The sequence below is a fragment of the Garra rufa genome, chromosome 1 (genome assembly GCF_049309525.1).
Source record: "Garra rufa chromosome 1, GarRuf1.0, whole genome shotgun sequence".
Lineage (NCBI taxonomy): Eukaryota > Metazoa > Chordata > Actinopteri > Cypriniformes > Cyprinidae > Garra > Garra rufa.
In genome coordinates, this window is record NC_133361.1 from 8816766 (window position 1) to 8842255 (window position 25490).

General features: G+C 36.6%; 1 protein-coding gene across 1 annotated transcript in view; it reads right to left on the reverse strand.

The window, feature by feature from the left end:
• The window catches only part of LOC141343040 (uncharacterized), a 74873-nt gene that overhangs the window by 30007 nt on the left and 19376 nt on the right, over window positions 1–25490 (reverse strand). The window contains exons 5-6 of the mRNA XM_073847667.1: window positions 17734–18074; window positions 15305–16648 (exon numbers count right to left, since the gene is read on the reverse strand). Coding sequence (XP_073703768.1) covers window positions 15305–16648; window positions 17734–18074 — 1685 coding nt within the window. The remainder of the gene's footprint in view (window positions 1–15304; window positions 16649–17733; window positions 18075–25490) is intronic.

Consider the following 25490-nt stretch of genomic DNA (forward strand, 5'->3'; position numbering starts at 1 on the left):
TCAGAAAAAACAATGCAATCGCAGGTAAAATCCAGTATCTGAAAATAAACCACCAGATTACAGTTTAAGTTTGATATTAATTCATTAAACATTCATTGCATTTATCTCTTCCTCAGATTATCAACTTGTATTCCTAACCAAATCATGTCATGTACTGTATCATGGAATACACTACATCCTAAACCTCCACAACTCTGAGAACTGCTAAATTTCCTTTTACAACTTACTACATTAAAATCTTTTTTTTTTTTTTTTTTTTTTTACATTTTCTATTCTATTACAGTATAGCACGCATTACTGTAGGCTTGTATCTATGGGAGCCTGAAACTGATCTATATTAAAGGGGTCATATCATGCAGTTTCTTGTTTTCCTTTGTCTTTGTTGTGTTACAAGTTTGTGCATAGATAAGATCTGTAAAGTTGCAAAGTTAAAGTCTCAAAATCAAAGAGATATTATAAAAGTTAAGACTAGGTCATGCCTTCCTAAAACGTCTCGTTCAAACATGCCCCCACTTGTCCACGTCACAGGGTGAGTAGATTAGCATAACACCATCCATATTTACAGTGGGTACAGAAAGTATTCAGACCTCCTTATATGTTTCACTCTTTGTTATATTGCAGACATTTGCTGAAATCATTTAAGTTCATTTTATTCCTCATTAATGTACACACAGCACCCCATATTGACAGAAAAACACAGAATTGTTGACATTTTTGCATATTTATTAAAAAAAGAAAAACTAAAATATCACATGGTCATAAGTATTCAGACCCTTTGCTGTGACACTCATATATTTAACTCAGGTGCTGTCCATTTCTTCTGATCATCCTTGAGATGGTTCTACACCTTCATTTGAGTCCAGCTGTGTTTGATTATACTGATTGGACTTGATTAGGAAAGCCACACACCTGTCTGTATAAGACCTTACAGCTCACAGTGCATGTCAGAGCAAATGAGAATCATGAGGTCAAAGGAACTGCCTGAAGAGCTCAGAGACAGAATTGTGGGAGAAAGTTGTAGAAAGTCAACCATCACTGCAGCCCTCCACCAGTTGGGGCTTTATGGCAGAGTGGCCCGACGGAAGCCTCTCCTCAGTGCAAGACACATGAAAGCCTGCATGGAGTTTGCTAAAAAAACACCTGAAGGACTCCAAGATTGTGAGAAATAAAATTGTCTGGTCTGATGAGACCAAGATATAATTTTTTGGCCTTAATTCTAAACGGTATGTGTGGAGAAAACCAGGCACTGCTCATCACCTGTCCAATACAGTCCCAACAGTGAAGCATGGTGGTGGCAGCATCATACTGTGGGGGTGTTTTTCAGCTGCAGGGACAGGACGACTGGTTGCAATCGAGGGAAAGATGGATGCGGCCAAGTACAGGGATATCCTGGACGGAAACAGAAAGCTCAGGACCTCAGACTGGGCCGAAGGTTTACCTTCCAACAAGACAATGACCCTAAGCACACAGCTAAAAGAACGAAGGAGTGGCTTCACAACAACTCCGTGACTGTTCTTGAATGGCCCAGCCAGAGCCCTGACTTAAACCCAATTGAGCATCTCTGGAGAGACCTAAAAATGGCTGTCCACCAACGTTTACCATCCAACCTGACAGAACTGGAGAGGATCTGCAAGGAGGAATGGCAGAGGATCCCCAAATCCAGGTGTGAAAAAATTATTTCCCAAAAAGACTGGTTGTATTAGATCAAAAGGTTGCTTCTACTAAACACTGAGCAAAGGGTCTGAATACTTAGGACCATGTGATATTCAGTGTTGGCAGTAACGCCGTTTAAGTATAACGGCGTTAGTAACGGAGTTCATTTTTCAGTAACGGAGTAATCTAATTAATTACTTTTCCCATCGTTGCAACGCCGTTATCTTTACTGAGAATGTAAAGTGTCGCGTTACTAAAATTTGGTTGAATAAAGCGCGATGTGTCATGCTTTGGCTACCCATCAGCTGCCTGGAGAGAGCAGGGGTGGGGATGATGACACCGTTGCAAATGCGATGATGATTGGCTGGGTGGGTGGTGCCCTGCTCACGCTGTCTCAGTCACTGCACGCTCTGACTACCAACACAAGACAGCGTGAGTGACAATGGCAACGAGCCGGGGAAATTCAAAGGTAGCGTTCGCGAACTGGAAGTACCGGCACTACTTCTCGTTAATTGAAATTAAAGGCAAGAATGTTTATGTTACATGCACGCTATGCCCAGGAAAAAAGACTTTATCGACGTCTGCCTCAAGCAACTCAAATCTTATGAAGCACCTCATCAACACACAACACACATGTGAACATTATTTATTTTCAATATTTAATTTTGTTACTGTACTGAATATTTAAGAGTTGGATAGTGTTCTGTTTATTGTGCAGTAGGCCTAATATACAGTTACAGAGATTTGCACTAATGGCCAGGTTTTCCTTTGTTTGTTTTTTTACCCAAGTTTACATTTGTGTGTCTTTATTTTGCACAATATTTATTTTTTATATGTTTTTATTTCTATGCATATCATATAGCAGGCTGCAATCTATTGAGCTCAAATAAATACCAAATGTTCTATAATACTGTATATAGTGTTTTTATTTTTCAATCAGTTAATATAAACATCTTTGATATTAAAGATGTTATAGAACGTAATAGCGTTATAGAACATAAAAAACAACGTCACAGTTACTTTGCTGAGTAACTAATTACTTTTACAATGTGGTAACTGAGTTACTAACTCAATTACTTTTTGGGAGAAGTAATTTGTAACTGTAACTAATTACTTTTTTAAAGTAAGATGACCAACACTGGTGATATTTCAGTTTTTCTTTTTTAATAAATCTGCAAAAATGTCAACAATTCTGTGTTTTTCTGTCAATATCTGGTGCTGTGTGTACACTAATGAGGAATAAAATTAACTTAAATGATTTCAGCAAATGGCTGCAATATAACAAAGAGTGAAACATCTAAGGGGGTCTGAATACTTTCTGTACCCACTGTATATGCAAAGAAGAAAGGCGTAACTTTTTTTTTTCATGGCTGTAGTGTTGCAGAGACTGCCATATTGAAGAGACGCTGTGTGTTTCATTGCGAAAGCGAAAGTACTTTGTTTAGCCTTCCAAATGACGACACAACTAAGAATCAGTGGTTAAGATATATTTACACTGTTCAAGAACATTGATTTTTGGGTTTTATGGTTTTTTGTCTCATTGCGGGAAACGGCATCACGACATGGTAAGGGGTGTAACATTTCCATCACAAGCTTGAGGTATTAGATGGCTAATCAGAGAACACCTCACTTTTCAGAACGGCAAGCTTTGTAAAAATCAAAGTGCTTTACAAAGGCAGAGCAGAGAGGAGACACAATTAAATAATGTACAGTGTATGGAAAATAATGTGTTTTTTGAACCTCAAACCACAAAAGACATTGCATTACACCAAATGCATAATATAATGTTTTTAGCAACATCATATGACCCCTTTAATACTAATAGAAAGATATTCACATATTGGTTGGGGCAAAATCAAAATAATCAAAATAAAATGAATTATTCAAAAAAAAAAAAAAAAAAAATCTTTCTCTCCATTTTAAACTCATTGCTGCACACATTTGTGGATTTTCTACTCTGTTTTATTTTCAAATATTCATGAATATTACAAGGTATTTTATAGCACAGTTAAAATTCTTAATTGGACCTTCTGCTTTTTTTGTGAGCCAGGTCAATATATGTATATACTGTTACTGTGGAAAAAAAAAAGAGACCATGACTGAAACTAAGCAACTCTCCACATCAATGGTTAAAACAATGTGATTGCTGTTACTTACAGATGCACAGTGTGAATGCATTTCATTAAAATATCAAACACTTAATTATTACATATCTGTCTCTTTTCAAATACCTTAAATATTTCTTAAATAAATCTCTTTAATAAACTTTGGTAAAAGATAGACAGACATACTTCTTTATGATGTCCCGAAACTGAATTACTCTTCCTGGATAGAGGGATGTATATGTCGGCTGATATAATCTGTAAACGAAAATTAAATAAATCAATTCAATTAATAGATAAAGCAATGTTCAAAATCAAAACTTAAAATTAGACAGTGATTGGTCAGACAAATAAGATTTACTTAATTGGTGCGCAAATTGTGATTAATGGTTTGAGCTTTTAAAAGTCAAGCAAATGTAATCTCACTGCATTCTGTAATTTTAGAAACATGCTTTTCTAAAACAAAAACATGATACAACAATAGCATATGCTATAGGAACATTTTTGTAAGAGAAACTACACACAAAAAAACCCAAAACAAAACAAAAAAAAAACAGAATCCTTAATTCATGCAAACAGCAATCACCTCAAAATATTATATATACACCCCAAATGTAGCAGATCATATACCTTATAACAGTAATAAACCGTAATTATAGGATAAGAAATTACCATTTTTTTACTGTTTTTTTTTGTTTGTTTGTTTTTACAGTGTGTCTTTTATATCCCAAATTATATTTTATTCAAAATGTTGCAGTAACCCATGTAGAGCAGATTTAAAGAAGAAGACCTGTACATGTTCTCTGATGTGTTTTGATCCGCAGGCTATGTATGGGGTAATTATGAATATAGATACACTCCCTAATATGGATTTGTTATCAGTTTCATTTTAAAAACATGACACCTGGTGTATCTTATTTTCTAGTCTTGTACATTGTAAAAAAAAAAAAAAGTACAACCTTATGTCATTTACAGTATTTCCAAAAGGCAGTATTTTTCAAAACATTTTTTCAAGTAACACTTCTCTACAGAAGAACACCAGGAAAAACATTCAGTAAGATAAATGTATTTCTGTTAAAATGTAAAGTATATTATAGACAAAGTATAAACGATTCATTCTTTCAAAGGTCTAAACACAAGAATCGTGTCACAGAGCCTTACATCGGTCAGCAATGGGCTGGGACAACATTTTAGGTCAGGAAATCTCACACTTAATCTCACATCCCATACACCCACAACAAATTTTTAAACCATGGACAACAACATTTTTGTATGGCCATCATGATCAGCATCATCGTCAACAACATCAAATAAAAAAGTTTAAATCCCTAGGCTGGGGCTGCACAAAATAATTGAAAAGTTATCTCCTAAACTTCCATTTTCCTTTTTAGTCAGTCAAGACTTACCGATTCATTATTCATTAGAGTTTTATTTTTGATTGGTGAATTCGGAAATAATAACTTCAGTACATATGGCAGGCAACAAAAACATCAACAACAATCTAAAAAAAAAAAAAAATGTAGGGCAGTGGGCCAAATTGGTTGCCAAGCCACTGGGAATTCTCACGATGGCCTGTCCGCCCCTGTTGTTAATAAAAATTCCAGTCAGTTTCAGTGATAAAATTAAAAATTTTATTTATCATTTTGTGGGATTTCCAGAAAAAAACCCTGAAAAACTAAAATCTAGTTCATGAAAGTTCATTAGCGTATTTCATAGAAGATTAAAACTTAGTAAAAAGAGAATTAATACAGCTTTAGACAGTTAGCAATGCTGGACTTCTATGGATATACAATAAATAGTTATTCTCGTAGAGTTGCGTTATTCACTTATTCAGGTTAAATGAGGTTGTAATGCTTATATCATGTTATTTGTTATACTTACTTTACGCTGTTTGAGAGTAGCCAGAGAACACATTCAGATCTGTTTGGTAATGATGGTTATTAGTTTAGAGCAAATATTTATTGAGGACTGAGTGTAACCCCTCACACCAAGGTCCTACTCGCATCCGCTCCAAGCAGGTCTCGAACCCGGGTCTCTGGCATGGGAGGCGGACTCACTAACAAGGAGGCCAAAAGCTGCAACCTCTAGCGTCAGTCGCTAGTGCATCTCTTTAGATCAGGGGAGTGAGGTTTACCTGCACAGCACCTACTAGCTGATTACGTCATCTGCCTGCAGATAAATCGGATCGAGGTCCTCAATTTATCTCCAGGGTCTGGCGAGGTTTCTTCTGTCTGCTGGGTGTCTCCATAAGTCTCTCCTCTGGATATCATACTCAGAAGAATGGCCAGACCGAGTGCAAGATCCAGGAGATCGGGCGATACCTCCATGCCTACTGCCACAAACATTAGGACACTTTGAACCAATACCTACCGTGGGCTGAAAATGCACAAAATTCCTTCTGTCAATCAGCTACTGGTCTAACACCCTTTCAGTGTTTTTTAGGATTCCAACCTCCCCTGTTTCCCTGGACTGGCAAACTCTCAGAAGTGCCCGCGGTAGACTATTGGTTCCGGGAGAGCGAGAGGGTGTGAGACTCAGCAGTCCAGAGATTCAAGAGGTTTGCAGACGCTCAACGCTCATCCAGTCCACCCGACGATCTCGTCTGGCTCTCCACACAGGACATTCCTCTCCGGTTGCCCAGCCGGAAGCTGAGTCCCCGCTACATCGGACCCTTTTCCACAATCAGACAAATCAATGCAGTCACTTACGAACTTGAATACCCAGTCACTACTGCATTGCACCCACCTTCCACGCATCCCTACTCAAAACTTACATTGCTTCTGTTCTTTCTTCCTACACAGAAAACCTCCAGTACCTCCTCCCCCAGAAGTTGACACCGACGAGACCATCTACGGAGTAAGAGAGATCTTGGACTCCCGATGACGAAGCGGCCGGCTACAGTACCTTGTAGACTGGGAGAGGTATGGAGGTAAGAAGAAAAATCCTGAGTTCCATCGTGTCTACCCAGATCGGCCCGCTACCAGAGGTCGTGGCCGTCCTTGTCGTTGGTTAGGGGAGGGGGTACTGTCACGGTCTCACCTGCCATGCACTCGTCACCAGTCACCGCCACACCCTGCTCACGTTCACAGTCACCTGAGTTCTCATTACACCCACCTATGTCCACTCACCACCTCCTATAAGAAGTCACGCTCACCACTTTTTCATCAGCTGGCCTCGAGGTCGCTACCTGGATTCCTGTGCTCTTACCCTTACCTGAAAGCTACTATCTTTCTGGATCATTCCTCTTGTCACAGCCTGGACCTGCAAAATACTCACACAGATAAGAACTTAGACATTGCCTTTCTGCTTGACACAGAACATTACCTATGTTTATGCTGTTTACTGGATTCCTTTGTTTTTAAAAAAAGCTCTGTAGATTACTTACCTTGTCTGTCCGGTTCCTCTGTGTGTGTGACAAAAATAATATTCAGTACATGATAAGCTTTGTGGTGTTTTAACGGAAAGGAATGTGTTGCCAGTAGAATGGGTGTCGCATTCCTTCCTGAAAGAGTAACACTTTGACCAGATATAAAAGTGTCTTTCTAAAAAACAGAACATTTTCTTACAACCTTTTATTTCTTCTGATAGAACACATCATGGCATTTAATCGCAGGGTAACAGCTAGAGCTAGCATTAGTATCGAGCTAAGACTTTAGAAAATGAATAAGCTTTTACTCAAATCTCACTTCAAACCAGCACTGAGTGTTTGTAATAACTTATCGTGTGTTAAATAAAACCTATGAAATCTGTATTTTTTTCTCTTCCAAATTCAGTTTTTTTTTTTTTTTGTATTCTATTTTTTCTGGATTCCATTTTTACAATTTACAGAAGTACTGGCTTATCAGAAAGGGGGCGAGTTTTTTTTAACAGGGGAACCTTATTAGGTCCATTGAGATGAGACGTTTGAATTTGGCAGTGTGTCAGAAGAGTCATTTGGTCTCATTCATTCACAAATAACTGCATACATTAATCATATTTATATCCATTTTTAAACTTCTCACAAAAACTTTCTGCCTAATTCACAGCACATACATTTGTCCTTAACCTCAATCTAATATTGATGAATGCTTAGTATTTTAAATGAGAGGGCACATGCCAGGGGTAAGTCATTTACCTAAAACACACCCAAACAGTGTCCGTTAGTGTTCTTTTTCTTCTGCTCTGTAAGTCTATGGCAGCCCATAGAACGTTATATAGCGATCGCAAACACCCCCTCTCATATTATATTTTACATTAAATCTGGTGCTCCATGCCACACACTTACCTCCTCATTTTCCCTTTGGTGTGCTTGGCCCCGTAATTGCTGCTTGCAGTTATATTCTCTCCTTGTATCTGAAAAGAGAAATGGAGGAGTACATTTGACTATTGTAAGTAAGTAAGTAAAATTTATTTATAAAGCACATTTAAATTCATTCATTTAAATAAAGATAAAATGACAATTTGACATGATAATATAATAAACAACAACAACCATATACATCAAATGAATAGCCCGGAAAGGCGAGAGAGTACAAATGTGTCTTAAGTCTGGACTTAAAAGTAGAAAGATTAGAAGCACTCCTAATGTCAGATGGCAACTCATTCCACAAATGTGGAGCAGCGACAGCAAATGCTCTGTCTCTTTTTAACTTTTATTTTTATTGGGTGTTTATTGGGCTACCTTTTCCTATTAAAGTCATCCAGGAAAATCTGATAAGATAATCATTAGAACCACCAAGATAATCTGACATTACCTACGATTGTCGAAAGAGGAGAAATCGGCCCAAAATCAGCCCGATTGTCTTGTGGTGTGTACCCAGCTTAAGTAAATAACAACAAAACTATAATAGTCTATAGAGATAACTGACCTGCACTTGAAGTCTCGCATTGTTTTGGTGGACACGCAGAGCATACGCGAGGTGAATCGCATTGCCAGTCAAGACTAACCGATTCATAATTCATTAAAGTTTTATTTTTGATTGTAGAATTCGGAAATAATCACTTAAGTACATATGGCAGGCAACAAAAACATTAACAACAATATAGAAATAACATAAAAAATGTAAGCCAGCAGGCCAAATTGGTTGCCAGGCCACTGGTAATTCTCCAGTTGCTCCCGATGGCCAGTCCGCCCCTGCTGTTAAGAAGAATTCCAGTCAGTTTCAGTGATAAAATGCTTTTATTTATCACTTTGTGGGATTTCGAAAAAAAAAAAAAAAAGATTTTCAGTTAAAAACTAGTTCATTAGCGTATTTCATAGAACTTTAAAACTGATTAAAAATAATATTAATAAAGCTTCAGACAGTTGCTAGATAATGGAAATATAATAAATAAAAAATATAAATAGTTATTCTCGTAGAGTTTCTGTCACAGTGCGTGTAGGAAACGTGACACGAAGTAAATGCGAAGTCTTTAATAAATCCTCAGGCAGCTTAACAAACAGAAAGGAATGACAGAAACACACACAGTAAGTATCCTTGAAGCCGGACAATGAGACATCAGCTGAACCAAACTAATAAAGGGATGCTAATTACACAGACAGGTGAATGGAATGAAGCTAATAGACAGAAAGACCAAATACAAACAGTCCAACGGGGGAATCAATGGGAAAAACTAAACATACAGTCCATGGGGCGTCACAGTTGCGTTATTCACTTGTATTCAAGTTAAAGGAGGTTGTGATGTTTATATGATGTTATTTGTCATACTTTTTCTTTATGTTGTGTGAGAGTAGGCACAGAACACATTCAGATCTATTCAGTAATGAAGCTTATCAGAAGTTTAGAGCAGATATTTATTGAGGACTGAGCATGGTTTAAAGAGTAATGTGTCCAGTGCCATGTGACTGCATAAACACTTGCATTTTGTTACTGTTATTGGCATGTTATCATTTATGATTCTCTGTTAAGGTGTCTGAAACAAAGACATAGCATTCAGTACGTGATGAGCTTCATAGTAGACGATTCCTATCTGTTTTAGCAGAAAGGAATGTGTTGCCGTAAGAATGGGTGTCGAATTCCTTCCTGAAAGTGTAACACTTTGACCCAATATACATGTATCCATGTAAAGTGTCTTTCTAAAAAACAGAACATTTTCTTACAACCTTATGTTTCTTCTGATAGAATACATCATGCCATTTAATCACAGGGTAACAGGTGCATTAGAGCTAACATTAACATTAGAGCTAAGACTTTTTAGAAAATTAATAGTAAGCTTTTACTCAAATCTCACTTCAAACCAGCACTGAGTGTTTGTAATAACTTACATATACAATGTGGATTTTGGTCCCATAATATTGTTGAAATAAGTTATTTGTAGTTTTTATACTAATCTAATTGCTACACCAGTTTAGCATTTCTCAAGTAAACATTCTTTATTTTTATGAAAATATCAAAAATCTCATAAAAGTAACATACAAACCATACTTTTGTAATTGTGTGTTAAATAATATACCTATGAAATCTGTTTTTTCTTTCCATTCAAAATTTTCTGGAATCCATTTTAAGCTGTTTTAATTTTTCTGGAATAATTTTTAATGGCTAAATTATATTTTATTAATCAAAAAGCATGTCTAAAGAATTAAAATCATAAAACTTACACAATTTCACATTAGAAGTATTGCTCATTCTTAGTTCATGTTAACTAAAGTAGTTAACTAATATTAATTAAGGGAACCTTATTCTAAAGTGTTGCTATGTTTTAAAATATGTCCAAGAGTGTTTCACTTTTGTGTGTTATTGTAGGAACATCGGCTTTACATTTCCACGTCGCTAAACATGACCCCGCACAAAACAAACTGTGACTGGTTGTTATGAACATGAAATGAGTAACGGGCAATACATTGAATCTGAATAATTGTGATTTAGGTGCATATTCTTCATCCTTTGCAAAACATAAATCTGAACTGTTAACTGTTGAAAGGTTAGTGCGCTGACCAAACTTGTAATGGAACCATCAAAACCAATACAAAACCACAGTGGAAACCAATAAATATGTACAAATAAAGACCAATACAAACTTGTAATGAAACCATCAGAACCAATACAAAAACTGCAATGGAAACCATTATGTGCAATTCATGACCAATACAAATTTGTAATGGAAACCTATCCAAACCAATAAATCCTAATAGAATATGCCCAAAACACACTACATAATGGGATTAAATTTGTGACTATGTCATGAAGAGCAATGAGACTGGGTTGTGTTGCGCTGTGTAATAATCGTAGAACGAGAAACAACAAGCACTACTCTACACTGCTCAAAATTCACATTTGAATAGTCAGTACTGAATTCTTTAAATATGAAAACATACTTACAGACTGTCAGTCAGAAGCACAGACTGTCCTTGCAATGCTGTGATTGCCCTACTTTATAGCCTAAACCCTTTGTGTATAGCTGGCATTGTGAGCTGCTCTCACAGGTTCAGGAAACAGTCCTCTGTAAAAATGTGCATCACCCACTCAAATATTTGCATTGCACTGTTCCAGAACAGTGTGTAAATATACCTTTATTTCCTCATTTGGAAGGCCAAACAATGTACTTTTGCTTTTGCTTAAATGAGAGGCCACATGCCAGGTCTGTGTCTTTTACATAAAACACACCCAAACAATGTCCATATAAGGTTTTCTTTCTTCAATCTCGGCAAACAGGATGCCCACTAGAGATGCATTCTCTCTTAAGAGCAGAAAATCCTCAAGCAACGTCAGAGGAAAGATCCAAGTGGTGAAAGTGAAAGTCATGACATATTGTCAAGTATGGTGACCCATACTCGAAATTGGCCCTCTGCATTTAACCCATCCAAGTGCACACACACGGCAGTGAGAAGTGAACAAACACACACACACACACACACACACACACACACACACACACACTGTGAACACACACCAGAGCAGTGGGCCGCCCGGGGAGCAACTGGGGGTTCAGTGCCTTGCTCAAGGGCACTTCAGGTGGAAAGAGTGCTGTTCATTCACAATCCCCACCTTCAATTCCTGCCGGTGTGGGAATCGAACCGGCAACCTTTGGGTTACAAGCCCAACTCTCTCACCATTAGGCCACGGCTGCCCCCGTCTTCCACTTTTCAGGGCATCTTTTTGAATTCAGAGCATTCATCCATACATTATCCATTTAAGAAAAAAAATGGCCATCCTTAGCCCAGTCTATTCAATTTCCTTTACATCCTCTTGTTCCAGGTTTTGTACATATTCAAGAACATTATTAAAGACATTGAAAGTCCTTTTTTAAATCCACCCAAGCACTTTACAGTATTAGCTTTTTAATTATTTTCTATCAGAGAGAGAAAAGGGAGCTTTTCTCTGTATGTGCACATAATATTTTCATGTTTTGAATGCCCAAACGTGCATTCTGAAACTGATTGGACATATTTTTTTCTCCAAGTTCTTTAATGGAAATTTGTATTTTGGGGGGGTTGGCGTAGACTGTAGACATACACTGTAACCATTTTTTCAATCATGTAATTTGAACAGTATTTTGCTGTAATATCTACAGTAATATATTGTAAAATGTGTATACAGTATTTTACTGTACACTGCAAAGGATTATGGAAAAATATATGGTCACTACTGTAATTCTCCTCTACTGTAAATCCATTTAGAGTAAACTACTGTAAATTTACTTGCCCACGAACTGACCAATGTCAAGGGAGATTTCTTCTGTTGAGAGGAAGTGGCGGTAAAATTACAAAAGAGAAATGTTGCACCACTAACTTGACAAACAGGTTAGTATATTATTTCTGTTCCATTCCTTTGTTTGTTATTTTCAAGTTTTTGGTCTGGATGTCTACTGCAATGTCGGAGGTGTATTTTGGAATTATTGTTAATGACTGCCATAGTATCGATGATAACATTAACGGGTAAGCTGATAATGTCAGGAAGCTGAAGCTAACAAACTTAATGTTAGTTACAGAGAAGCATAATATATTTTCTATGCTGCCTCTTTATTGCTAGTAAGGCAATTCTCTTCAAATGATATTTAAGTAAGAAATTTGTGTATCATGTCTTATGTACTTCATCAACGGTTTAAAGTGTCATATTACTAGAAAACTATGTCCCCTAGCTAGAGTTGAGGTACTCTGACTTGTACTTGGACTTGAGTCCGGTCTCAAGTACAATTTTTAGCGGACTCTGACTTGTCACGGACTCAGATGCATTTTGACTCGGACTCGAGCTTTTTGGACTCAGGACTGCAAATGCAGTCAGTTTTGTCTTGAGTTAATTTGAACAATTAGGAGAAATACAGATGTGTCAAAATATATGATCTGTGCGTCCGGTCTTCAAGTGACAGCAGCATAAACCTGCTGCAGCAGACTATGTCATATTACATTTACCTATTTTATCTCACAATTCTGTTATATATGTCATTTATATATTGTATTTCAGACTTTATAACTCGATTTACCTCAACAGTAGCGAGTTTGTCAGTTATGAGGGAAATAATGCCAGAAGTGTGAGATATAAACTCATTAATTTTGAGCTGAAAAGGGAAAAGGGAGGATGACTTTTCTTATCAGAATTGTGAGATATAACCTCAGAATCGTGAAATTTTTAAATATAAACACTTTTACCTTGTTTACTCTTTTATTCCATGCCTTCCATAGACTGTCATTAACCCTCATAGCCTCATTTTCATCCAAAAAAAAAAAAGCCATCTACCCTGTCTTAGGTCTAACCTTTCGTCATATAAAACCAAAAACACAGCCAGAGATAAGAGGTGCATTTTCTGCTCCTCAGGTCTCATTCACTAAGCTTCCCACCCAACCTGTTGAATTTATACATTTACTATATATATAAACAAATAAATTCATGTCCTGTCCTGCCCTATAATTTTTCACATTCTAAAAGCTGTTTCACTCTGAAATATGTCACAATACATAAGTTATAACTTCTGTTACGTGACTTTAAAGTTTTGCAGAGCAGGACACTAATTATGAGATCAAAAAATCAAAATGCCAATATGCAATAGAGGTTTGCTTTTGTTGCATTTAAATTGTCATTGCCTTATTCTAGTTGTAAAGGTTAAAACAAGGTTAAGATACTGACAAACAGTAGTGTTTAGTTGGACTCGGACTTGAGTCCGACTCAGCCCATTTTGGACTCGGACTCGAATGGTTAAAGACTCGGACTTGACTTGGACTCGACTTGGGTGGACTCGAACCCAACACTACCCCTAGCTGTCAGTGCTCCTTTTCCTTACTTTCCTTTTGTTGGAACAATTATCCAACTGAATGCCCTAATGTAAAATACCCTGACATCTACAGCTATTTCTGTCCTTTAAACACTTGGTATTGGTCAACAGCTTGTTTATTTTAGCTTGTTTACTGTACACATTTGTCACATAGCAGCTTTTAGACATTTTCTATTTTTTGTTATAAGTCATAAATGACAAATTGGCATAGTGTCAACAGCTTATAAAAACGTAGTTCTGTGTTTTTCAGCTTATATTAAAAAACAAATAGACATTGTTCTGATAAGTCAGAAATGACAAGGAGGCAGTTTCCTGCAATACAAATTCAATGGAGAGTGTGAGATTATCTGATTTTGACTCTTAAATTATTGACGTGACAGGGACGGAAAAAACATGTCAGACTACACATTGCCACCTGACCCTCTGTCGCTTGCCGTCTTTAACAATGTGTGAGATTTTTTTTCAAGGTGGCGGGACTATCGATTGACAGAAGGTTGTAAACAAACAATGGCTACCTAATGAAAAAAATTCAAACATGAGAGTGGCCTTGTACATAGATTATATAAAGAGGAATATAATGGACTGTCAATCCTCCAAAGAGAACTTGAGGTAAAAATGTTGGTTTTATTTGACCAACATTAAAGTACACAGAAAAAGAATAAACACATTTTAATTTATACAGTACATTTATCTGTGAAGCAGAGTGTTACATGTAAACAGAACAAGAAACTAATAGTTCAGAGAGCTTTAACTTTTTACAGATAGTTTTTTAGTTTTGAGGGATAAAGTTCACATCCTAAGAACTGAGCCATTTTGAGAATTGAGTTTCTGTTTTGAAATAACAACGCTTTAAAAACCTGTAGAAACATTCTGCCACAAACAAGACAGACATGAGGTATGCGTTTTCTAGTGAGGCATCTCTTTAGTGTGAATTCTCATCTATCAATGTCAGAAAGATCAGCCCCCTTAATGTTCATGTAAACACAATGGTCCAATGGTGCAAGTAAACACATGCACAATCTTCTCAATTTCGGTTTTCAATCCAATGAGTGTTTGCATGCACTCTCAATCATATTATAGGATAAAAAGGAATAATCCACACCCTTCAATGTTTGCATATAGAAGCCACATTGTCAACACACACCTACTTTCACTACATTCACCGTTGCAAGATGAATCACTTGATGTATTCCTCAATGTAAACTCTATTCCACACTGAGATCAGCTGAGAGGCTTTATCCCAGTATGAATTAACATGTGAGTCTCAAGGTATCTTTTACGTGTGAAAGATTTTCCACACTGAGAGCAGACGAAAGGCTTTTCTGAAGAGTGAGTTTCCAAATGATCCTTAAGTTGTCCTTTGTATATAAAACTCCTTCCACACTGAGAGCAGCTGAAAGGCTTTACTCCGGTGTGAATTAACATGTGCTTCTTAAGGTTTGTTTTACGAGTGAAAGTGTTTCCACACTGAGAGCAGCTGAAAGCCTTTTCTAAAGTGTGAGTTACCGAATGATTCTTAAGGTGTGCATTTTTTGAAAAACTCTTTCCACACTGAGAACAGCTGAAAGGCCTTATCCCAGTATGAATGAACATGTGAGCCTCCAGGTATTTTTTACGTGTGAAAGATTTCCCACACTGAGAGCAGACGAAAGACTTTTCTGAAGAGTGGGTTTCCAAATGATCGTTAAATTTTCCTTTGTGTGTAAAACTCTTTCCACATTGACAGCAGCTGAAAGACTTTATTTCAGTGTGAATTAACATGTGCTTATTAAGGTTTGCTTCACGTTTGAAAGTGTTTGCACACTGAGAGCAGCTGAAAGTCTTTTCCAAAGTGTGAGTTGACACATGATTCTTAAGGTGTGCTTTTTTTGTAAAACTCTTTCCACACTGAGAACAGCTGAAAGGCCTCATCCCAGTGTGAATGAACATGTGAGCCTCGAGGTATTTTTTACATGTGAAAGATTTCCCACACTGAGAGCAGACGAAAGGCTTTTCCAAAGTGTGAGTTAATACGTGATTCTTAAGCTGCTTTTCACTTGTAAAGCTCTTTCCACACTGAGAACAGGTGAAATCCTTCATTTCAGCATGCATTAACATGTGAGCCAGAAGGCTTCCTTTACGCGTGTAAGATTTTCCACACTCAGAGCAGACGAAAGGCTTTTCTGAAGAGTGAGTTAGCACATGATTCTTAAGGTGAACTTTCTTTGTAAAACTCTTTCCACACTGAGAACAGCTGAAAGGCTTTATCCCAGTATGAATTAACATGTGAGTTTTAAGGTTCGCTTTACGTGTGAACGTGTTTCCACACTGAAAGCAGCTGAAAGGCTTTTCTGAAGTGTGAGTTACCAAATGATCCTTAAGGTGCACTTTCTTTGTAAATCTCTTTCCACATTGAGAGCATGTAAAAGGCTTTATCCCAGTGTGAATTAACATGTGATACTTAAGGTTTGCTTTAGACCTGAAAGTGTTTCCGCACTGAAAACAGCTGAAAGGCTTTTCTCCAGTATGAATTCTCATGTGATACGTAAGGCTTCTTTTCTGTTTGAAAGTGTTTCCACACTGAGAGCAGCTGTGAGGCCTTTTAACGTTTGTTTTTTCATTGTTGCAACTCTCTGATTTTTCTTCACCGGCATCATGATCTTTCTGATCATGATGTTTCTCCTCCACCTCACCCAGATCTTGTCTTTCATCTTTCACTTTAATCAGGCCTAAAATGAAAACATTAAAGAGATAACAATTAATTTGGAAAATAAAAGGAATACATTTGTGTACAGTGTACTGTTGTCAAAACTGTGTCTGAAAAGGAAAACGAAAATGTTGCACCTCATATTCTCGCATGAAATGTTTTCATAATAACTAACAGCAACCATAATTTAAATACTGTAAAAGGTTCGCAGAGTTATGCAAGAGAAGATTCTGCATTGCAGGAACATTCCAAAAATGTTCCCTTAATCTAAAGGGAACGATCTATTTACGTTAAGAAAAAATTCCAAACTAACTAATAGGGAACGTTCTATTTCTGTTCCTAGAAGGTTCCCAGAACGTTCTCCTAACCTCTTTACTCCAGTACCCTTTCTGTTAATCAGCTCTCCCGATTCCCAAAGTAAGAAGTATGGAAGGTGACCGAATGTATCAATAAATCACTACTACACACCACGTCTTATTTTAAACTATTGTTTAATCATTACAGATATTCGGAGCACATTTAACCATCATAAGTATCAATAAATGAAACTGAATTATCCTTTAATATATATCCTTTAATAATATCATACCATATAATATAACCTAGATTTTTTGTTTATTAAAGCACTAAATAACAATTACTTAAACAAAAAGTTGTACATTTTATTATTCCAGACATTAAAAGCGAATAACATTTATTTGACTTTAACTAGGATGACATTACATTCGTTTCTTACCACTGAATTAACGATGATGTGCTTCCCTCTTTTGGTCAGTAAAAGAAAGCGTCTTGTTAAAATCTCGTTCTCTTCAATCAGACTTGCCAAATCTCCCTGATATTACAATATTTACATTCGTGTATTGTGTATATTATATTACACGTACTTATTCATTAAAGAGATCAATCAATATGTCAGTCAGTAAAACGAAATGACCGTTAATTTTTAAATTATTCGAACGCGCGGCTTTATGTGGAAGAGGAGAAAGCGCGTAAAAAATACTAGGCTAACTGACTTCAAATAACGAGTCGGTTAAGTCACATTTTCTGAAGAATTATGACCGTTGATTTAAGATAGTAATAAAAGATGAATGAGGATTAAACACCAACCTCCTTCTTCCTCATGTTTTATATTCCAGGATTCTGGTTCTTCCTGATTTATTATCCTGGTTTCTGGTTCCTCATGTTTTATTCTCCAAGGTTCTGGTTCCTCACGTATTATTGTCCTGGATTCTGGTTCCTCACGTTTTATTATCCAGGATTCTGGTTCCTCATGTTTTATTCGACAGGAATCTGATTCTTCTTGATTTATTATCCTGGTTTCTGGTTCCTCTTGTTTTATTCGACAGGATTCTGGTTCATTCGTGTCCTCCTCACTTTCCTCTTTAACAAACACCATCTTCACAGCAGCCGATCTCAGTTCAGCCGAATCCTCCAGATATTCCTGCTTGCTTCAAAACGACTGAGAGGATGAGAATTACAGATATTTTCTATAAACAGAAACAACATTTGTGACGGTTTGTATTAACACAGCATCACGGCAAAATAAAACAACAGAGAGCGCGGTGAAACCAAAGAACTTATACTGGTGAAACTAAACGTCTTCCTCTGAGGTTTAATGGTGTTTATCAAACAAACTTATGTATTTTAGCGCCAACTGCTGGACTGGAGTGTAAAGCGCAGAGAGGAGGAAAATAATATGAGAGAAATACGAAAAGGCTTGTAGGCTACTTTCTCTGATTCAAACAGACCATATTTTTCCATTCAAAGAATATCTCAGGGTATGTAGCCAGAACATTATTCTTGGTTTTTACTAATGCTGTTGAATTTAAGCAGAGCTGACTTGGCCTAATTTAAATCTGTACTTACTCAAACATAATACCTTGGAGTTGTTAACTCATTACTTTATCCCAAAAAACTGTAGCCTATATCTCTAAAAAATGACATTGTTCATGAGTTTTTCCTGATCTAAACTTTGTCTTTACCTTCTTTGATTATTCTGAAGGAGTGGAAGTAAATGAAGCCGCGAAAGTTGATGCAAAAACACATTTATACAGGTGTCCCAAGCGTCTTGGAACAGTCCGTGTTAAAAGTATTTACCACACACAGAGAGATGGTCTAGTCTTGTCTAAGACCAACCTGATGTTCTCCTTGGATTGTTACTACACTGTTACCTAAGTGTATGTCATCTAACCCATGCTGCATCTGCCATTCCTGTTAATATATCTCTCAATCCATTCTACTGCGTTCAATAAAGCTTGATCTGCTCTGGTCTGTGTGACCCTGACGGATTTGGTCTCAAAATTCTGTAAAAATGTAAAAATCCTGTGATGTTCTTAGACAACTAATTATTTGACTTGCAAAATATCATATTCATGTAAAGAAATGGGCTAAAGCCAACAATATGGTCTCTTGTCGCCATCTAATGGTGGAATAATGTAACTAAAATCATCCTCATGAACACACACCATTTCTCAAAACTAAGCACTATTAAGTACTACTGTAATTTATATAAAATATTATTTATTGAATAATATTGAATAAACAACAACACAGATCATAAAACCAGAACCAGAAAGAGCTGTGATGAACAAAGACCAGGAGTCAGAGTCTTTACTAAAGATAATAGTTTGCATCATCAGCAGAAGTCAGCTTCACTTTAGCTGAAGTTTGTAGGCTGCTTAGCGTACACTTTCGATACAACAGTCTTATACTTTAACAGTGGTCACTACCTACGTCATTACTTTGGTAAAAAGGTTTCTTGTTGGTCAAAGCATAGATAAAGTTTATAAAAATCTCCACACATGTACATAAGCATATCTTCAGTGATTATATAGGTTCAGGCAGATATACAGAGCACAGCAGAAAAGAGATGACATGTTAGGGTTCTTTGGAGATATTTTGGAGTTTGGACTTTTGCATCAGGATATTGGCTTTTATCATATATCCCGACTCAAACAAGCTGCAAACACTCAGAATAAAGTGAGATGATCTGCTGATGATCATGAATGTCTTGTTGAAAAGACTCTTTATTTCATGTCAATAGTTCATGTTTTCATCTAATTTATTATGCTGATGTCTTCAATGAAATGAAGTGGCACATTACAAGAGATGTCGTGCTGTGAAAATCTCTAGTGATGCATTTTTCGTGTTAGCAGATCAGCTCCTCTCATGCTGCAGTTCACTTTCAGTCAAGGTTCTCCCACAAGATTCACATTATCAGTGAAGCTACTCCCACTGGGGTTCACCAATAAATGCTGGAATATTCCCATCAGTTCACAAGTGAAGATGAGCATCAAAGCATGAGGAAGAGCTGAAATCTGCAAAGTTTATTAAAGAGGACAAAGAAAAGATGAGAGATCCAGAACCCTGCAGAATCAAACGCACTGAAGATACTGAAGAACGAACAGGTCGGTGTCTATTTTTCTTTCATTATTAAGTGCTGGTTGTAAAGCTTCAAGCAGATTTTAAGAAAATCAGTAGAGCTCTGCAATAATATAGCTGAAGCATCAAATAATAAGGCAGAGATCCAGACTATGACCATTTTTTTCTGCCGCAACTAATATTTTTAATAAGAGCTGCCATTTCTATTGCATATAAGATGAAACAAAAGTGTCGTTTGAGCTGAAAATCATTTGAATTGTGCACACAATGATCTGTTATAAACATAGGGGAATTTACAGTTAAAACCCAAGGACCAGATATGATGGGCAAAAAAAAAAAAAAACAAGGAGACAGAGATTCAATCATTTGAAATAAGGTTTACTGAAGAAAATTGTTTGCAGTTCCATCCGCTGAAGTCAGCTTTAACACTCTCAGTGGAGTTCACAGGCCGCTCTGCGTACATGTTCAAAACACCAGTATTAATACTCTAACAGAGGTTGCTAAGTAGGTTAGGAATATTCTGATTGGTCTTACCTAGATAAACGAAGAAAATCTCCACATTTGGACGTCAAACTCAAAGCATATCTACAAACGAACACAACATTTTTTAATGACGAGGATGGCGACAGATGACGAACTTCTCCAGGATAGTCTTCTCATCTGAACCCAAAGACAGATACTGACACACACACACAGACACACAAAAACATTATCTTCTCTTCAAGGTTGCATAGCTCTTGGCAAGACTCTTTATCAGTATTGTTTGCTACACACATACGCAGTCAGCATCTCGGAAAGTAGAAACAGAAAAAAAAATCTGAGCTTGACTCTGGGAAAAGATATAACTCAGCAGGCAAAAAGAATACTGTTGCACATCCCATTCTTACCATATTCTGTTACTACTAATACTTGTTTTACAATGTAAAAGGTTAATAACAACCGGAGAAATAATAATAATAATTATTATTATTATTGTTATAGAGTCCAAGATCGATCCAGACTTCCACTCCTTCGACATCAAATATTGCTTATGTAGAAAACCAGAAGTATTAATGCTAACTACAGTATACAAATCATCAATAAATCATATGTTCTAATGTTTTGCACTTTGTTTATGATGTAAGAAAAGTCACAAAATGCCTTTTCTTTAATTTGCAACTGAATCACACATCAAGAGTGTTTCTTAATCATTGAAGTTGCCGGTCAGTTCTGTGTAATAGACGAATAATGCCACAGAGTGGCAGTTCTAGCTTAAATTAAAGTACAAAATAAACACTTTTTGAATGCAAAACCGTAATTGTATGATTAACAAACCTGCTTCTGGCACCACCATCTGTAGAACTTAGTGGCTAAAAAAATCAAATGGGTACTTTTTTTTTCAATAACATGTAACGTAGTGAATAAACAAACATATTCAATAGTTCTTCCTTTTGAAATATAGGATTATTTGGGATTCTTGCCTGTAATGTTTTAATAAAAATACATCAAAATATTGCACAATAATTACCTACATTATATTGTTATACCAGGGTTCATTTTCTGTCCACACCAAGGTACTGAAAATGAATAATTTTTACTTTTATTTAGAGCTGATTGAAGAAATGGACGAGAATGAAGAACTGAGGGAAGGTGAGGAGAAAAGTCACGTCAAACCTGGAGAAAAACCTTTAAGTTGCTCTCAAATCAAACAGGAAGATTTAAAGAAAAGCAGAGCCAAGAAATCTTTCACCTGCAGTCAGTGTGGAACGAGTGTCTCAAGCAAATCAAGTCTTATGCGTCACATGAAGATCCACACTGGAGAGAAACCTTATCAGTGTTCACACTGTGACAAGAGATTCAGTCAGTCATCACATCTGAAAACACATCAGAGGATCCACACTGGAGAGAAACTGTACACATGTGATCAGTGCGGGAAGAGTTTTGCCCAAAAACGACTACTTGAGGGTCACATGAGAGTTCATACTGGAGAGAAACCGTTTGCTTGTGATCAATGTGGGAAGAGTTTCACACAATTATCAAGTCTTAAAGCACACATAAATGTCCACACTAGAGAGAAACTGTATGCATGCCATCAGTGCGACAAAGTATTTTTGAGAGGTCCATCCCTGGAGCAACACATGAGCGCTCATACAAAAGAGAAACCATATCCCTGTAATTTGTGTGAAAAGAGTTTCTCATGTCTACAACATTTGAAAAGACATCAGAAAAGACACACTGGTGTGAGAGAGTACATGTGCTTTGAGTGTGAGAAGACTTTTACTACAGCGAGCAATTTAAAACTGCATGAGAGGATCCACACTGGAGAAAAACCTTACAAGTGTTCACACTGCGACAAGAGATTCAATCATTCAGGAAGCCTTAAAACTCATGAGATGATTCACACTGGAGAGAAACCGTATCACTGCACTGAATGTGGGAAGTGTTTCAATAATCCATCTGCTCTATACAGACATACAAAACACAATCACAGTAAGTAGATCATCTTCAGATCCAGTACGTTCATTATGGTGCCACATCTTTAACAAATGTGACACAATAATGCATCAAGCAATAAAATATTATCTGGTTAAATCTGTCCTAACCAGTCATTACAAGCAATATGACAAAGAAACATTACCTAAAGTTTTCACATGTGAATTAATTTCAACTTCATCTAAGATTCAGATCAACTTAAAAAAAAGGAGTTCCTCCCCAAAGATCAATGCTTTTATTCTTGTGTATACATTTTGCTTCGTCATATAAATTATATCATTGTGCTTTCTTATGAGTTTCCTGTCATCTTTGGAGTTTACTGACTCTTTCATGAAGGAAAGTAGAAGCTTTTTTCCAACTGTTCTTGTTCAGAAAGTTGAAGAAGAGACTTTAACACTTTTAAGGGAGACTGAGAATGGATTTCAATAATGTTCTTCATTGTTAAAATTATTACTTCCTTTTTAGGTGTTGTCATTAATATGAGCCTGTTTTGTCTTGAGTTGCCACTGTCTCAGTTCCTGTTTTCTTTATTTGGTCATGTTTCTGTGCATCTGTGTTTGCAATTATCCTATGTATATAAGTTCATGTTTTTTCCCTTGTCTACTTGTTATGTGCTCTGTGTTTCCTTGGTTTATCAGTGTAAAACATTTAAGCGTCTAGAAAAGTGCTATATACTGTCTCTTTTATGAATACTGAGGAGTCAGATATTCGGTCATACCCAATGTCGGTTGCATTCTCTGATGGTTCTCTAATTAAAAAAAAAAAAAATCTCTGTGTTCTTATGTTTTGTCAGTCAATATCTGCTGTTGTTTTTGTCATTTATTCACATTATGCCTCAAGCTTCAGCTTTTACCTGCACTTGTTGTCAGACAGAAACAGGTTAGTTTGCTTTGTTATACAAAACCTAATTGTGAGGTGCAGCATTAAGTAATGAGCCTAGCTCAGTAATGCATGCAATTAATAACTACTAGCGATAGTAACAACAGTTTCACTTCCATCAAATCTGCAAGCGTTTAGTGTTTAGAAGTACAAAATATTGTCTAATGTAAAGTGTTTTTGGTTTACCTTCACTTCTCTTGGTGAACATGCTGGAGCAGAAACATGATGCAGAACTGCTGCATAAATTCTCAATGTAGAGATAAAAGGTCCTAGTTGTTCAACATTTATTTAACTTCTTTCAATCATTTGACTAATTGAGTTCAGTACTTCTCATGTAAGTCATATGAGAGTGTTATCATCAGTGTGTGTTTGTTTAGTGGGAATCAAACCTGTGAGTTTGCAGACTCCCAGTCCAACCTACTGTAGTTAAACAGAAAACTGAACAACAACCTTAGGATTTAATGGAATAGGTATCTTCTGAGTTTTTAAGTAATCCCATTATAAATTACTTGTATATCTGTTTGCTACCCCGTTATTTCCCAAACTTAACATATTGTTTCCTTTTACTTACACGTAGGTACAATATAAATACGAAACATACACCGTAAATTCAGTATACTTACATAGTTCTTTGCAGGTTGCATATCTGGTTTGTTACCCCCTTATTACCCAAATTTACCATATTGTTCCCTTTATGCCTACATCTACGTTTTTTATAGTTACACTATAATTGCAAAATCATACACTGTACATTAGGTTTACTTACGTAGTTCTTTGCAGGTTGTAATCTACAGCGTTACCAATCAGTTCACTATTTTGAGTTTTTTTGCTGGTAGAAACACATTATTTGCAGGGGCGTGTTTTGTGTTCTGGGGGCCCTTAGCAAGTGGTCCCGGGTGGGCCCCCTAGGTGGATTTTGCAAATGTTAGGGATAAGTATTGTTTACATTTTATCACTACTGATACAATACTTATTGATACCGTTATACTACTTTCTATAAGTTGGTGCAAAAATAAATAATGTAAAAAGATGTTGAAAATTTCAAGTTATTTTATTAATGCAGTTTAAATCCCTCTAAACAAACAGAAAATGGCACATAAAGCACCTTTTTACATCATGCATAGGAGCACAACACAATGGAATAGAGAATACTGATACTGATACTCCCATAAGGATTTTTACAGACGTTCATTCCGGACCTGAATTTCATTTTTGAAACTTGTGTGAATTTCCCTTTTACTTGACTCTTGTTGGAGGGAGTATTTTTTTTTAAGCGGTTGAGTGTTTTTTTTTTTTTTATCTGTTATTAAATGTTTAATCATGCTGTGTACTTTTGCTTTCACAATAGACCAATTATGAGCACGTCGTCTCTGGAGAGCGCAGAAGTGCTGAATGGTTTATACTGGCCAAACTGCATATTATAAACTTTATTGACATGTAAACTGTGACAATTCCTGTTTCAACTATGCTGTGTGCAGCTTGCTTATAGTGCAGACGCGATGTGGTAGTCTAATTTAAAGCCATTTGCGCTTTTTGAGAGGAAAAGACAGAGAGCTTGCGGAGATTCACTCGTGCTGTTTGTAAAATAACGCCTGACAGAAAGTTTCTAATTGTTTTGTAAGTTATTTAATAAAGAAATATGAATTGCACCTCACATTTGCCTTAAAATAATTTTACCTGAGACGCACAGAGATTCCCACTGCGCAAAGATGTGAAAGACACGTCCAAACAACGTCTTTTGTACGTGGTTTTTGAATATTGACGTAATGTAGACGTCCGATCACACTGTGACAAGAGATTCAGTCAGTCATCAAATCTGAAAATACATGAGAGTTTCCACACTTGAGAGAAACCTTACAAGTGTTCACACTGCGACAAGAGATTCAATCATTTAGGAAATCTGAACCGTTTCACTGCACTTCATGTGGGAAGTGTTTCAATAATCCATCTGCTCTACACAGACATACAAAATCAATCACAGTAGATCATCTTCAGATCCAGCGCTTTCAGATCTAATGCCACGTTGTTACCAAATCTAACACAATAATGCAACAAGCAATGAGATCTGGATGAATCTGTCCTAACCAGACATTACAAGCGATATGACAAAGAAACATTGTCTAAAGTTTTCA